General features: G+C 43.1%; 1 protein-coding gene across 4 annotated transcripts in view; it reads left to right on the plus strand.

Annotated features, from left to right (window-relative positions):
* Positions 1–17,722, plus strand: part of sema4ab (sema domain, immunoglobulin domain (Ig), transmembrane domain (TM) and short cytoplasmic domain, (semaphorin) 4Ab) — a 39,848-nt gene that overhangs the window by 6,881 nt on the left and 15,245 nt on the right. For all 4 annotated transcript variants that reach the window (XM_042076494.1, XM_042076493.1, XM_042076492.1 and 1 more), the window contains exons 2-5: positions 3,258–3,562; positions 15,341–15,501; positions 16,027–16,086; positions 17,664–17,722. The exon at positions 17,664–17,722 is cut by the window's right edge and continues 40 nt beyond it. In XM_042076494.1, coding sequence (XP_041932428.1) covers positions 3,466–3,562; positions 15,341–15,501; positions 16,027–16,086; positions 17,664–17,722 — 377 coding nt within the window. In that variant the 5' untranslated portion in view covers positions 3,258–3,465. The remainder of the gene's footprint in view (positions 1–3,257; positions 3,563–15,340; positions 15,502–16,026; positions 16,087–17,663) is intronic.

Below are 17,722 nucleotides of genomic sequence, written 5' to 3' on the forward strand. Positions count from 1 at the left end.
CTCGGAGCTGGAAAAGGCTGGCCTCCCATGGCTAAACCCATTATGGTGACTGAAGTCCAGTGCAGGGGACCGCCAGCAAGGGCAGTCTGCTGGTTAGCCTCTCTGATCCCTTGGGCTGGGTGTTGTGAACCTGGAGTCGTGGGCCTCTCCACTGCCGAGCCAGATTAAAATAGACTGATATGCCAAAGGTGTCTCATCCCTTTCTCTGAGTGGAAGCTTTGATTGGGATTACTGTGGTTCAATAGCTCATAGGCTCCCAGACCTTTGCAGTTGACTGCAAGATCACAATGGGGGGGCCTTTTTGGAAATTTGGAAGGTAATGAACTTACTCTGACGAAGTTACTGGTCTGATGAAGGTCTGACTGACCAAAATGTCAGTTTCATTATAAACCGGCCCTATATGTGAAGTAAGCAGTGTTGTTGCGCTTTTCATTTAATTTCATTTTTTTACTTTGAGGATAATGAACTTGCAGATGCTGATTGAAAAATTAGTATTGTGCCTTGTGACCAGAAAAGAAGTAGTGGATCAGGGGATTTGGTGGCTTTTTTTCTGTTCTTTTGGAGTAATTTCTAGTGTGACACACTACTGTTCTTGCAAAATCGGCTGAAGATGAAGCAATTAAGAAATTCTCTGAAGTTCTCAGGCATTTCTAGGAACCATGTCACTCAGAGTCTGTATTAGTTTTCCCCTTTGACCACTGATATTGAAGACTCCCAGATAGTGTGTAGAGTTATCACAGGTATCACAAATGATGCAAAAAGTGACATTGACTTTTCGTGTTGATTTTTGGAGCTCTTGAAACAGTCCTGGCCACTTAAATCATAGTCATAAAAGGTATCAGTCACCCTGACCCTCTGACTCACTGTCAGGTGTCGGTCTTATACTGTGTGATGTACAGCATTGTGATTCCCAAAGATGACACAGAACTCTCTCACATGGTTCTCCTCACCGATGGTTAGGTTAGATGTGGCTGTAATCAACAGGAGGCTTTCTTACATGGTGCAGACAATTCAATTTGAGTTACCACAGAAACATATGAAGTAGGGGACCGTATGTCAGTTCAGTTAATTAAAACCAAAACAAATTTGAAATACTATTCCTGCTTATGTGTTGAGTGTCAGCAATATTGTCAGTACTTACAGGCTTAATGTATCGGAAATTACAGTAAATGAACCAAGGTACACCTAGGTAACCTAGGGAACACCAAGGTACACCTACCAAATCGTGATTTTTGTGTACCTTTACCTTTACACACTGGCGAAGGCCATCAGGCCAAAACGTTTGTTCGTTAACCCCTGTTGCTAAATGGATTAAAAGTAAGAAAGAAAAGAATTTTGGAGTGCGACCATTCTGTCTACCTTTACACCCTAGTAAGTTGTTTCAGTTCCATGTCTTTGGTTTGTGTCTATATATGTGCCGCCTTATAGTAAAGGCTGTATATAATCAGTGGATGTATTTGGCTGAGGGCTGTGTTTGTAGCTGAAGCTGCTTAATGAATGGAATTAATGGCTGGATGTATCCCAGGTCGTCGTTAACCCTTTCCTGCCTATGCACTCTGAGACTCTGGAGTGGCCACTCCCCGTTGGCCTGCAGCTGGGTAAAGGCCGACATATCTGTGTTAATCCTGACGCCTGCAGTATCACTCCGTAATCCTGTTATGTGTATGGCAGCGATGGGGTGGACTCTGGTTTGGCAGTGGCAAGTCATCTTTTAAGGAAAGCCGAGTCGAACTGGAGTCTGTTGCAGATGAAGGCGCATTCTTGGATCCACCCCCAGATCTGGGTCGTCTCTGTTCCACAGTACGCCGGTATCTGGGAGCGATTTCCTGTGTCCTAAATGGCAGGGTCAGGGTGCGTACAGGGTTTCGTTTTCTTTTAGGTTTCAGTCTTGGTATGCTGTGAAAATGGGAAATGCAGGGTATTGATTGGAAATCTTCTAGCGGTGTGGATTCAAAGTCACATGGCTCCTCAGAATCTCATGATTGTGATGACTTTGTTTCCGTTTTCTCTGCCCATTCGTTGGGTTGGAAATGTTGGCCTGCACTGATTACATCATGTTAATATGTAATATGGGAATGCCCATATTAAACACACAATTCTCTTTTATTGGAGCAGACACTGAAAGTTAACTAAAATTCTGCTGTTTCTCTGCTCTTCAGAAGTCATCATGAATCACTTATTGGTGTTGGTCTTGAAATAATGGCAGTGTTGTTGCTTGCTTGTATCATCAACTTTAATCGATATCATCAATGGCTCTTTGTTAAAATGGTGAATTGATGCTGAATTGACAAAGTTCATTACAAGGATGTAGCCTTTGGCCTATAACCACACTTCTAAAGGGGGGAGGGGGGCGGTCATTTGGCTTGACCTTTGTTCCACTCTCTCTTCCTCCACCATTAGTTTCGAGCCTCTCCTAACCAAACCATTTAGCATTGTTGACATCACATGAGGCCATGGCAGGCCACAGAAGAAGTGTGGTTTTTGACTTGACTTGAGGGGTCCACATGACTCATTTCCACACAGCGAGTAGGAGATGAGACGAATGAGGAAGGGATGCCTCCTCAGTGCCCTGCCCAAGACCAGGAGAAGTGAATCATAGCATGCGGCTCAGCCTCAGCCTCAGCCTCAGCCTCAGCACACCCGCCGTGAATCCCATCCTCTGCCTCTCTGATCCCCACTGTGACTCATGCACTTGGTCTTGTTTAATTCAAGGAGATCTACTAGTTGTCCTGTTGCAGTATAACCAGCAGAATTATGTGAATTAGGCATGTGAAAACATGTCAGAGGTTAACTAACTAGGATCTCCTCTCTACTCTTCTCTCTATCTCATCTCTCTCTCTCTCTCTCTCTCTCTCTCATCTCTCTCTCTCTCTCTCTCTCTCTCTCTCTCTCTCCTCTCTACTCATCTCTCTCTCTACTCTCTCTCTTACTCATTCTCTCTCTCTTCTCTCTCTCTCATCTCTCCTCATCTCTCTCTCTCTCTCTCTCTCTCTCTCATCTCTCTCTTACTCATTCTCTCTCTCTATCTCTCTCTCTCTCTCTCTCTCTCTTCTCATTCTCTCTCTCTCTCTCTCTCTCTCTCTCTCTTACTCATTCTCTCTCTCTCTCTCTCTCTCTCTCTCTCTCTCTCTCTCTCTCTTACTCATTCTCTCTCTCTCTCTCTCTCTCTCTCTCTCTCTCTCTCCCACCCACTCACAACCTGAAGTGGGAGGGTGCGTCTCTGCCGTCTCATCATCACCCCTCTCTTGTTTTGACAGATGCAATGACTGCAGCCTGCAGTGAACCCAGGACGTGCCGCGGGCGTCTCCACACCGACACCGAGGACCAACACTCCACCGCGTCTGCGCTAGGCTCGGCTCTCCGCTAGGCTCGGCTCTCCGCTAGGCTCGTCTGCCCCCTCGCCCGCTTCTCTGTGCTGCCATCTGCCCTCCGTTTGCCACCTGCCTCTGCCACCCTCTGGCCAGGATGGCCCGGTCAGCCTCCCTTTGGGCTGTCCTCACACTGCTGATTGTGTTCGGGTGGCATCAGGCCAATGCCATCCCAAGGGTGTCCTTCCCACTTGGTGAGTCCAAGCTAAACCTCTTGTTTGTGTGTTTGTGTGTGTGTGTGTGTATGCAGTGTCCAACATGAGATTCATTAAGGCTCCTTGTGTATATGTTTGTGTGAATGTGTGTGTATATGTATGTATATATGTACATACTTAGCTTCAACTTGTTAGAATCACAGGTAGGCTGAGCAAACTCTTGATGGTGACTGGCAGAATGGCAGAGACTGACATGCTTGTGTGTTGCCCTGGTGTGTATCTGTATGTGGTAGAATTCATTGATGAATTAATTTGTAGATGTGAATGATGTTGGCCTGATTTAGCATAAGCTTTTTCAACATTTTTGTAGCTGTGTTAAATGATGGGACATGCCAAATCCATGCAGATGCTACAGATGTAGCCTGACAGTTTAGACCCAGGTCCAAGATGGTAGACTATGCACTAGGCTCCAGAAAACAGTGCAGTCAATCAATTCTTTAGGCAAATTGGACTCTTATCCTCTCTGTTCTTCCTCAAAGCTTGCTGACATTCTCTGCTAATGGTGATCATGAACTAGCCGTAAAATCACATCCTAGCTCTTCTTTTAGTTGTTTTCCCCAGTCACGTTTCGAGCCTCACACTCTTCATCAGACTTATCATGAACTAGCTCCCATGTTTATACATTTATGACATTTTTGGCATGTTTGCGTATTAAACACAATGTAGGAATTCTTTGTTTACTGGGTACCCATGTTAGGCTGTTTACTGGGTACCCATGTTAGGCTATACCCAAGTTGTTCAATACTGACATAAGGGGTCATACTGGTACTCCTACTCGCGTCAGCAACGTTACACGGGGCAATGCCAGGCGATCTGGGCATACGTCTGCAGGAGTTTCCATTCTCCTTATTGTAAGTCAGTCGGGCAGCAAAATGAGTTTGGAGTCGTGTCACAATACCAAAGTTATGACTTTGATACAATACCTGCCATAAATATCTCAATACTCAATACTGAAACGATACTATGGCAAAATCCATTACATTCAATCATTTGTGTAGTGTGCAGGTCAATTCTGGGTTCTAAACTTCCTGCATGTTTATTTATAGTCAGTAAAATAGTAGTTTGTCTGTGAGTTTGGGTCTGCAAAGCAAAATACAGTTTATGAATGAGTTGGCCTATGTAGTTAGTTAATACTATAATATTTCACCAAAAACCAAAAGTACACTTCTCCTTCAATCATTCTTTTTTTGTTTTTGAGTGTTGTTTTTTGTACACAATTGGACAATCGCAGTGTCAATATATCAGGTGGCTGAAGGAAATCCGTTACCCTTGGGGATGGTCGACTGTAGCTGCTCTCGGACATAGGTGTAAGTCTGCATGTTCTGCGGATATCAAGTGGTTGGGTCGTGTATCTGAACAACATAACCGGACATGTGGGACTCCGAACTTACACTACCTCCCTCCTAGTATTTCGTACGGACATTATGTAAATCGCGTCATGCCAGAACGAATCAAAGAACATGCGGAGATTCTGTTCATGTGCGTGTTCAACCATGTTCATGTGTGTCGGTGTCGTTCACACATAATGTCCGCATGTAAGCATCATATCTGAATCACGCAATGGGTCGGACATCCCTTTGACAATGATCCGCATATAGTGCAGAGGACATGTCTGAAAAGAGCTACTGACTGGTAACAGGGAAGGAAATGGTGGCATCTCGAGCCTTATTGAGTGTAAAATATGTAGGTGACCACACTAGTTGGTTCCTTTTTTTTTTTTTTTTTTCCCTCACTGGGGATTCAACTCAACGTGAAGGCCTCACTGCGTGACCACAGGGAACCAAAACAGACAAGATCAGAATTTCTACACTGACAATGGCGACAAGACAGTCTGTCTACATTCCACCCATGTATTGGTTCCAGTTAATTGGCTAACCTTTGTTTTATGCACTTGTAACCCCTTTAATCCATCTGTGCTGTTTTTGTGTACATTTGGCACGGTTGGGAGATTGCAATGGCTGTGGTTTTTCAGACATGGGTCTTCCTCTGGAAGGAAGTATGATTGAATGACTGACTGAACTCACCTGGTAGCCGTGTCTGAGTTTCCTGTGCATGAAAAGGTTTTTGTTTTTTTTTGCACCAGTTGCGCTGGTGTATTATCTCTGATGCATGTCCTTGGTTGTGACACAGCCTACATCACTGTTGTGTGGGCTAGCTTTAAGAAGCACAAGATGTCCTCCTCTCTCGTGGATCATGTAGTGTCTGAGCCAGGGAAAGTTCAGTGGAGCAAGTAGGCTTTGTTGTGTCCTGTCCGATGGTACATCGCGAGACCCCTTTGAACTGCCTCCAATAATACCTTTAACCCCCGACGCTAACGATGCACTAACAAGCTGTAACTGACGTCAGGAATAAGAGGTAGAGAGTCGGAAGCATCGCAACAGTTTGAACAATTTAAATTATTGGTACAAAATGTCGGCTATTAGGACAGTAAGCAGGCTCAAATTCAAAGTAACGGAATTTGATTGGGTATGTTTTAAGTGTTCTGGCATACTTTCTGGAGAATTGTATCCACCCTGCATGCTATACAGGAATTATAATGAGGTAGCTGTAGAGGATTCTCAGTCCATGAAAGTCCAATTTTGTTATACATTTGCTATAATATGCCCTCTTTCTCTTTGTCCACTTAAATTGCACAGGAAGAACTTTTGTTTGCCAAATGAATGGCAGATTAAGAGAATGGATGTGTGTGTCTCCTTTTTTTTTTTTTTAGAGGATGTGAAACAAGCTATACCTCCTTCCGCTGTCTGGTGGACATGAGTAGTTACTATGATAAAGTGCTTCAGGAAGTTCTTTCCTCACTTCCTCTCTTAACAACATATCTCCTTGTTCTCCGTATGCCCTCTGATGAAGGCCCATTATGAATGTGTTTTTTGGCACTTAAAGTTGTACTAAGAAGCCTAATTCTTTTAAAAGACGTGAACTTTTCCAAGATTATCTGGCTTTACAGGCTTTGAGAAAATCACCCTGGGGCAGTGATTTCATCTGTGCCAGTAATGGTTGGTCTTTGTCTATGATGACCTCAGTTTCCACTGTGTATTTGTAAGGGTTCATTTATTTAGTTGTGTCTTACAGTTGTGTCTTAACCATTAACCAAGCACCTTGCACATTTTTATTTATTTATTTAAATCATTGCCGAACTGATGGGAACCAACCATTATCAACTTCTAAGCCCGCAACACAAGACAGTAATCATAAGGGAAGTGAAACAAAACAACCTGGGTATCATTTAAAATATATTTTGTTCATTCTAAGCTTATAAAAGTATCTAAGGCATCATTGTATGTTATTCTATGGTATTCTATGGTATTCTATGTAACCTCTGAACACATTTTAGGCAGATGCGTTTCCTTTGCTTTAAACCATATTAGAGGCCTAATTCTTTGAAAAGAAATTGAATTTTTTTTTTTCCAAAATGCTACATCCTCCATTTTTATGCATTTTCACAAATCATTTTTTTTATTATTTTGTTTTCTAAGTAATTCGAAAGTGGTACTGCAATTGGGTTATTGTTATTTGATCTATCGTTATTCAGTCAAAACAACACCGCAGCACTTTTACTGATATTACCTAAAATACAACTAAATAACATGACTTATTCATGTTTCAGAAAATGGATTTATAGCGTTTTGGAAAATAACCCTTTAATTGCTATTTTCCAATGTGATCTGGACTCGAGTGCACGTTCGTTTGTTTGCATGTGTGAGAACCTGTGTCATGAAGAAGTGCACAGGAAGACGAAAGCAGGTCAAAGAAAGAGAAGCAGGAGGAGGAAGTGGGTAAGTGGTGGGTCTCAGACCAAGATCGCTGGCTAATCGCTGACCTGGGCCGCCCCCCCCCAGACCACTGCTGGCCTTGCCTTGTTGCGGTTAGCGAAGAATGGAGGCCTTGTTCTTTTTAGTAGGGCACTGTGTTTAATTTGAAGCTTCTCATAAGCAAGAGCTCCGAGGAGGGTAAACGAGGTTAGTGGGCTTTGAAAACAAAGCAAAACCAACAACAACAGCAACAACAAAACACACACACACACACACACACACACATAATCAGTCCTCTGAGTTGTTTCAGCTTAAATCACCCCACTTTTCCTCAAGATTTCCAGAGTGGGTTTCCACAATCAAGCCAGCCTCCTGTGTTGCGGCTTTTCCACTAAGAGCATTCCCCTGGCACCACACGCGCTGAACATGTCGGACCACACTAGAGGCCAACACTGGCCTGTGCAGGGATCAACGCAGTGTTTGCAGGGGCGAGTTGGCAGGCAGGCAGGCAGGCAGGCACCCCCACCCCACCCCCACTCCCCAGTGCCCTGTTTTGGGGTTAAAGGGCTTAGTTATTGGTAGTGTTCTCAGTACACACACACACACTTGATGTGCAGAGTCTAGAGTTGCTCTTCAGGGACAGCCGGGGCTCCCGCCTCCTCAGCGGAGTGCTGATGTCATGGGTGTGGATCCAGAATTGGACGTCATCGAGCTGTTTGGAGCAATGCTCCTCTCTCGATGCCAAGTTCTTGACAATTTCTTAGCGGCTGTTTATGTTTACCGTAGAACAGTGACTGAACGGATTTTGATACCATTTGCCTGGCAACAAACACACAAAATCAAACAGTCTTAAATGGAGACCCATCTAGTGTCTGGTTATGTGCTTTGAGAGCTCAGTCAGTGCCCAGGAAGCTGACGTGATTTGTTGATTTAATTAGCGTTCCTGTAACTCCAGAGTTGTATTGAGCGCGGATGTTTCAGAAGACTCTATTTTGATGTGCAGAAAGGAGAAGTGGAAGCAACTGCTCATAAGCCTTGCACAGATATTTGTTTGAAATGTTTAGGGAAATGCACCCGAAGTGTATATTTCACTTCCTGCAACTTCAGTCCCATGAGGCCCTGTAAAAACCACAGGACCGGAGGCTCGATGGTCGGCGCCTGTTTGGTGTGGGAAGTGGTTGTCCGCTATGGTTACTTCTCAGCATAACACCTTTAAAAGATAAATACAGCCATATGTAGACATGCTAGACCGTTTTAACCAGTGCTTTTCTTCTCCTTTTTCGCCCCTTCACACTTTTGAACACAGCGTTGTTTTGTAAGCCAAGCATGCTGAAGTTGCACTTTGCCAGCTCCTCACAAGAAGAGCTTTGAGCCGCCTGTGTTCAGTGTTAGTGCCACCTGCTCGTTGTATGTATGCAGACCGTGAGGCCAAGGAGGAGTGAGTGTGAGCATAGCGAGCGGTGCGTGGAAGGAACACCTGGTAATGCTACCGTTTGGCTCATCCCCTCCCAGAGGGAAAACAGCTGGTCAGGGTTGAGTCATGGCTGGGGATTAGGTCTCACCAGGGCTCCAGGCTGCTCAGACCCGGAGGGGGGGGGGGGGTGGTGACAGGTAGAGGGAGGGATTCCTCCTAATTCCCCCAGGTAACAACAGCTCATGGGAAAGGGAAGCCATCAATCCCCTCTTACCAAAAATGCACACGTGGTAGCCTGCTTGTTTCGTAACAGTCTGCTGTTCGCTCGTGCACACTAGGCTCTCTTTCTCTCTCTCTCACCAGAGCACTTTGAGTTCTTTTGAACTTTTCCCATCGGTCTGTGTCTATATCAACCTGAGCAGTCTTTGCATGCCCCCCCCCCCCCCCCCCCCCTTTGCCTGAGGCCAAGTTATTACACAACAAAGTCAACAACAAAGTGGGCTTGGGTGTCCAGTTCACCTCTCCAAACGGCAGCTCTCTGTTAGAGTCTCCAGCATTCTGTGTAGCGCTAATGCACCGTTTTACATGAACTTTGCTTTGGGTAAAAAGAGAAGAGATGTTCTGGGCCTCTGTTTGTTCACTGCTACCCGGACCTTTGTGGCCTTTCGAGTGTGTACACATGCACACACCCCTGCATACACACCAAAGCTGTCTGACCCCACGCACACAGCCGGGTCTACATCTGTGCATGCTATGTGTCCATTTGTGAACATATGCGTGCATGTATGTTTAGACCCATTGCACGCACACAAGTAGGTATGTACGCAGTAGTTTCAATATGGGGGACTATAAACGGTCTCGTTTTTTGCTATTTAGGTGAAACCCAAGTCAAATCAGACAGAATTCAAGAAAATGGTTGCTGCACAGTCTCAGAATTTGCTACATAATCATGTAGGTCCCAAAACTAAGACCTGAAAAATATTTACATATACACATACATATTCCAAAATTAAAGATAGTATTCCTAGCCTGGTCAAACTTTGTAGGATGGAATACCAACATGTTTTCAGTATGACTTGGACATTACAAGTTTGAACTACATACTACATGTTTTGTTTCCACATGGCATCAATCACTATTTTGTCTGCAAATACAATGCTTTATTGATATTAAGGATACAACATGTTCATAGTATTTAAATGGCATTTACGGTAGATAGTAGATGAATGACTTCTATGTGGGAATAGTTCAATGGATGGTCATTCAGGGTGTTTTCACACTTGGTCCCTTTCAGGCTTCTAAACAAACTCAGCATTCAATGACTTGTGCATTTGTGAACACGCCAACCGAACTCAGACCCAGACTTACCATTGCCAAAAGAGAAGTCATGTCGTTTATTATATATATATATATATATATATATATATATATATATATATATATATAACAATATTATCATTATAGGCCTATAGACATATGCAATTTGGCTGCAGCCAAACAAGCATGTTCTAACGTTAACATTAGGCTAAATATCTTTTCCTCGAAGCTATTGGTAACTAACAATGTAGAAATCATTTGGATTACATTGCTCACTATTTTTCATGATCTGCTAGCTAGGCTTGTCTAGGCCTTATCTCTGTCGAGTGTCGAACTCTTCTTGCATGTGGAAAACATGCAATAAGACTGTGCAGCGCTTTTCACTTTTCACTTCATTTTGGACGTGAACTAAACGGTAACCAGGTGAGGCAAGCCTACCTACTACTGAATTAGAAAGTGTGATTTGCTGGCGTGTTGACTGACAGTTCAAGAGGTTATTATATTTTATAATATATTTTCAGAATGAATTCAGATCAGAAGTCATTCTGAAATATTTTATAATACATATATTTCAGAAAAGAGATGTATTTATGAAACAAAATCACCACACCAATTATGAGTTATGATAATTATTTCAACCTGATAATGAATGATGATGGAAATGAGCAACTACATAGCCTATAATCCAAAGCAGTAGCCTAAGGTCTAATGGCTCGTTCCAGGCAACCCGTAACCCGTGTTTTCACAACCTTCTACCCGTGAAAGTGCCCTGGAACGGCAGTCAAACCTGTAACATACTACCCGTGAACTCGTACCAGATCACTGTACTCCCAGTTACCGTTTTTAACGTCACACACATATAAACAACAGCCGCAGAAGGATTTGTTGTGACTTCTCATGACTTTGCCTGGATGTCGTGAGACATGACTTGAAGTCGTAACTTACGGGCTAAAAATTGTGTCTGGAACGCAGCATGACACCCCCAGAGAAGGTATAGTGTGAACAGGAAGGAAACTTAGGCCCCATCAAAGCTGAAGTGCACCAGAAAGAGACCCAGGCCCTCTTATAATGTGAATACAAAATTAACTCTTTTTTGTTTTGGTCCACTTTCTAGTCCCCTTTAAGTGGACTGAGTTTGGTTCTTTTAAAAGGGACTATAAAACACCCTTCGAGTACAAGGCCAAAGTTGTACATTTGTACACAAATACACATCTATAGGGTAATCATATAGAGGTTTTTATATGTCCCCCGAATTCCCTTGTTCCTAAATGAACAGATACATCAACACTCACCCTCTCCCTCTTCCCCACACACACACACACACACACACACACACACACACACACACACACACACACACACACACAGCTTACCTCCAATACCAGGCACCCTAACACCATTAGCCTGAAATGTCTTCAGGGAGGCTTGTGAGTTTGTTGGCTCCGCCGGGCTGCCCTCACAAGCTCTGACTGGTGTCATTAACCCAGCAGCAGCAGGGCCTGTCATGGCCCATATCATATCGTCTGTGATAATAGGCTAGCCATTGGCATGATATACAGCGCTCATTTGTGTTTGCGTTTTCACTGGAGTTTTACAGTCATTTGTGAATAAAATACAAATGAATTTGTTTACCCTAGTTAATTGGAATGCTTTACTGTTTCACTTTACTGTATTTACTTTTCTGGCTTTCAAGACGGTATGCTATTGTTGTTTATTGTGGCAATACGATGGGACTGTTTTAGCACTGTTTTCGCATTGTGATTCATATTGTTAATTCAAAAAATACCGTGATGTAGGTTTATGTCTAAGTCGCCCATCATAGGGCTGTCGTCTCTGTCCTGGCCCATTCTGGAGGCTAGAGGTGCAAATGAACTAACGTTAACAAAGAATTATCCACACACTGATAATTGGCCTCTATGGAATGGCAGTTTCTACACAGCTAGTCGTTAGTGGAGTCGGTTTTTAGTGTGTGTGTGTGTGTGTGCTGGCGCGCGCCAGTTCCTAGAACAGCTGTGAGGGCTCTCTGTGTTATCATGTGTGTACAAATTCTGGATAGCAGCAGTGGTCAGTGCCTAATGGCGTGTTGACTCGTGGACAGAGAAACTGCATCAATCTTGTGTGTGTGTGTGTGTGTGTGTGTGTGCGTATCTGTGTACATGCTTACAGAGGTGGGAGGAAGCAACCTTGACCTGAGCATGGAGACTGAACTGGTGGTTTTGGCTGACCCTCCAAACTAATAATCTAAGCATGCAGAGTAGGAGTGATCCATGGCTCTCTGTCCTCATAGATACACACGCTCTCCACTCCCTACTGCTGTGATGTAGAGTTTGTTGATGTACTACAGTACACCGCCCCTGCAACCAGTACATCAGGTGCTTTGTCATGTGCAACTCCTAGGACACAGGATGTTTGGATATGCAAGTCAGTGCGTAGCGTAGCGTCAGAGCGCTAGTGTTAGCGTTTAGCCTAAAGGCGCCCCTATCTCGCGCCCCTCACATTGTGCACTGGACCTGCACAGACTGAGTCACGCACGGAGATAAGCAGGCCGATCTGCACCATTCCTCGCCCCATCACTCACACACACTTCCTGTCTGTCGGTATCTGTGTGACTCAAGCACATGGCAGAACTGAAGACGAGAGGAGGTGGTGTGTGTTCAGATCAACGGTGCTATTAAGAATTCAAAATGTTTTTATGTATTGAAAGCAAACCACTTGGTGCAGAGATGAGAGGTGGATTAGTTGCTATAGCCTAGAGGGTGACCTCAGTGAAAATGGCCTTTATTTTTTCTCAGAGAATGTTAATCAGTCAAGCTAATCAGAAAGTGTGTGGATCAGACACTCACACTCAGACTTTGTCCATTTTCCCCTCCTGAACTTACCTCATTTGTTAGGCTAATGACTTGGCCTGGGTTTGGTTGAAAACGAACACTCAGACACTCAGACGCTGTATATATACACACACACACACACACACACACACACACACACAGACCCAGACCCCTTTGCTTTCCCCTTTGCTCTGCAGTACTCTGTTACCTTTGGCTGCGGTTGGCTAACTCGGGTGACTGTGTCTAATCTTGATGAGGTAGGCTACTACTGTCTGAGGACAACAGCTACCGTGACGTGTGTGTGTGTGTGTGTGTGTGTGTGTGTGTGTGTCAGCAATTCCTGTGAAACATCTAGTCCTCCGTAGCCAGACACACACTGCACTCTCATTTTATCAAGAAAAAACTCTTTGAGGTATGATCTGCTCACTTTGTGTGACTTGACCATGGTAGATCTTTGTCTTGTGTGAAAGGAGGATCAAGAAAGAATTGTCATCTGTTAGACTTAAGTAGCATTTTGTTTTGTTGTTATAGGTGTGAACAGATTGGGTTAACATGCACATATGGAAACGTGTCACACTTGCTAGCTACATTTATATGTTCCTGCCTGGTTGTTTATCTTTCTGAAACATGCAAAACCGCTCATGCGGTGACATGTCTGTCAAACTATGCAGTTTTAGTTCCTTCTTTGTGATTATGGCCAAATGCATGTTAACAGCAAATCTTTCTAAGGAAGAGCACAGCACTGCTCTAACACTGTAGTCGAAGTATCAAAGCATTGTATTGATTTTTACTCAATATTAACTTTTTTAAAAAGCATAATATGTGACTGTCCATTGCATTTACGATTAGTGCAGATACATGTTCATCAGATATACATTTTCATCAATAAACACCAGAAACCTAGGCCTAGTATGTGCGAGTGCAGTAAGCATGCATGAAACTATCAATATGAACTTTGAGAGTGTATTATGGGATAATCTAAATACCCCAGTATTTATTCCCTTTGCTCCTGATGAGTATAATGTTCAGGTTCTTGGCTGCCCCCTGCTGTTATTCACTACACGCCACTTCCTACTTACTACTTTCTACCTCCTCTCAGCCTGAATGGAGCGCTCCAGAATCTGTGGTTTTCAAGCAGGCTTCTGATGAACATTGCAATGGCGTGTTGCACATCACTGACCCTGTGACTAAAACTCTCTGGGGAAGTTGGATGGAATTTCCCATAAGCCAATGGGTGGAAATACCACTTTACCTTGTTTGTTTTTTTTGTTTGTTTGTTTGCTTTCCTTCAGTATGACACTCACAATATGTCTGGCCAACCAGGTCAAACTACCAGGTCTAACCAGGTCTCTCTCTCTCTCTTTCTCTTTCTCCCTCTCCCTCTCCCTCTCCCTTTCCCTCTCCCTCTCCCTCCCTCTCTCTCTCTCTCTCCACTGCAAATTTGAATATGACCGTCAATTTTTTTCCAGACCTTTGCACTTACGGGTGGAAAGTGTTAACATGGACAGCATGCCGGTGTGCCCTTGCGTCACATTGAAATTAAGTCAAAAGTAAAGCTGCTATATCGTATGGATAAAAGTATTCTTCCTAGTAGGTGTCTGTTTGGAGCAAGAGCATGCATAATGACCAGAGCACCGGTTAGGTTCACTCAAGAACTGACTCCTATTCCGATGAATGTTCATGCTTACCATGGAAACCAAGTCATTTGATTCCACAGAAACTTTTGAGGGTACTTTTCTCACAATATGCATTGGTGTTATTATTATTATTATTATTATTATTATTATTATTATTATTGTTGTAAGATGGCCATTATTATTGTTGTAAGATGGCCATTATTATTGATGTAAGATGGCCATTATTATTGTTGTAAGATGGCCATTATTATTGATGTAAGATGGCCATTATTATTGATGTAAGATGGCCATTATTATTGATGGCTTTCTTTATTTTCACTTCTCGCCACCTCACTGAGCTGGGTATGATTATTATTATTATTATTATTATTATTACTATGAGTGAGGCATGATGGGACTGTCAGTAAAGTCACGTCACAATCCATTATACTCCATTACAGAGCCTACAGTGGTTAGCCCTGACAGTAGTTCAACACCATAAATATTCTATTGACATCATCTGCATTGACTGCAGGTCTTTTTTAATTGTTTATGAAGTTAAGTAGAGCATTAGCGGGCCAAGTGAGCTGGTTGGGAGAAATTACAAATGACGGCGATCAGCCAAGCATTATTTATGTGAGATTTGTATAGGTTTTACCTACATAGTATTAAAGCTCCAGGCAAGTAGTCATATGCTTTTTTTATTTAACTTTTTTTTTTTATTATTATACGTGTGTAGTGATTTGAGAGATGGTTCACTTACTAACTATGCCTTTGCTTTAATTTAACCAGGCTAACTTTTAATCTTCATCATGTTTTGTTTCCAACAGATAGCCCTGGTAGATCATTAACCCAGTTTACCAGTCTAGAGGTTGGCAACACCACCACCCTGTTGCTGAGCAGCGATGAGGACACGCTATTTGTGGGTGCGCGCAATGCCATCGTCTCATTGGACATCAGTGAGCCCAGGGCTGTTGTGATGAAGAACAAGGTCAGTACTGCCTTGGCCCTTATAGTCATCAAATTCCGCATCTGCTATTGCAAAATCAGTGTGGTTATACTTAGTGTGCACTATAAGAGCCTTAGAGAGCTCTCTGTGAATGAACAGGGGTGTGTGTGTGTTTGCGTGTGTACATGTATGTGTCTGTGTTCGCCTGCATGCATGCATGCATGCATATATGTGTTTTGCGTGTGTGCATGTGTACGTACACATGTACTTCATTAAAATGCTCATTATACGTCTGATAATGAGTATACACGGTCCAAGCAATTTGTGGGACAGAGGGGAAGGATTTAGTTTGAAGTCTGTACACATGATGCTTACATGCCTCAGCAGAACTGACACTTAAAATGTTTTAGACACACCCGTAGCTGCAGACACACCCTTTGATTACTTCTAGTTAATTTGTACCAAGACATTCAGGTCTGGTTACAAATAGTAGGCTGTAATTGGCTCTGAGCCAGAACATGCTGTCAAGTTTTCTGACATTCTTTATTTGTTTTCTCTATTTTTTAGTTGGACTGGTCACCAACAGAGAAAGACTTAAATGACTGTGCAATGAAAGGCAAGAAAAAGGCAAGTTGAAACGTGTGTGTGTGCACGCACGCACTTACACACACACACACACACACACACACACACGCAAACACAAAAACAATAACACCCACCACTAACTTAAAACACAGACACACACACAAACTAACAAACTTGATCACAAGCACGCACGCACGCACACACACACACATCCCTCTCTTGGGTCCACCCTCTTGCGTGTGCCGTGCTGGCCCGAGCGTTTAGCTCTCGTCCACCCTGTCCTTCCTCACCTGCGTTCCTCATACAATGGATCCCATTAGCCCTGTGATTGGATGAGAGGAGAGTTTGACTTCAGCTCATTTCCCCCCTCACGCCTGACTCACACACACACACACACACACACATACACATGCACGAAGATGCTGTCCCAGGCCAGCATTACATTTACATGTATTCATTTGGCAGATGCTTTTTTTCCAAAGGGACTTACATGAATAGAATAATAATACAATTATAATAACAACAAATAATAACAAAAACAATAACATTTAAGCTACTGAGCTACTTAGAATAGAATAACATTTAAGCTACAGAGCTACAGCAATAGAATAACGTGCAAGCTACATAAACAGCCAGAGACTGTTGATAAAGTATATTAAGGATCTGTGCTAAAGCTACAGCAATAGAATAACATTTAAGCTACATAACTACAGATAAAGCTACAGCAATAGAATAACATTTAAGCTACAGTGTAGAAGAGACAATAACTAGGAATCACCACTGCATCTGTCAATACTAGTACTAGAGGATGGGAGACAATAGCTAGGAATCACCACTGCATCTGTCAATACTAATACCAGAGGATGGGAGAGCCTACATTTTAAGTAGCATCCAGCTTATCCCAGCACAGGCCCACTGATCTCATCCTGGGCCAAGACCGTTGGCAGGGCCCTCCACCAGGCCAGTGGAGCAGTGGACCTGCCCTCCAGGCACAACTGCTGATGACAATCTTCTCCAGCTCTTTGGTCCCAGAAGTCGTTTTTTGTTTGTTTGTTTTTGTGTTAATTGCCCTGAAGCCATTATTATTATTATTATTATTATTATTATTATTATTATTATTATTATTATTTATTTATTTTTATTTTTTTTAAATCCATTACTGAATATGAGGAGTCTTATCATTTACATATGTATGCAAAAAATGTGCATATGCTTTTACTCTAAAGACTAAATGGCTTAAATGAATGATGCTGTGTTATTTTAAGGGATGTTGTAAGGAATGATATCCTGTAAATGTTTTATTGGAGTGTGTTTACAACATATATGCCCATTCAATATTAACACACTCCTTCAAGTCAGAGTCCTCGTAATGACTTCACATTTCTTATGTTGTGATAGTTTTTTGTCTATTTATGTCTGTAATATTTCATGAATAGAATTGGCCAATTGTGTCTGTGTGTCTGTGTGTCTGACTGACGGTGAGCGAGAGAGAGGGACGTCCTGCTGGGCCAACACGTGCTGTCTCTCCCAGGCGGGTTAATGGGATCAAAGCCACGGCGTGTCCTTGGTAACCATGTCTTCCTCTCTCCCCTCTCTCGCCTCTCTCCCGCCCCCTGCAGGCTGACTGCCCCAACTTTGTCCGTGTTCTCCAGGTCCTAAACTCCACCCATATGTACGC

The sequence above is a fragment of the Alosa sapidissima genome, chromosome 21 (genome assembly GCF_018492685.1).
Source record: "Alosa sapidissima isolate fAloSap1 chromosome 21, fAloSap1.pri, whole genome shotgun sequence".
In the NCBI taxonomy this organism is placed as follows: Eukaryota; Metazoa; Chordata; class Actinopteri; order Clupeiformes; family Clupeidae; genus Alosa; species Alosa sapidissima.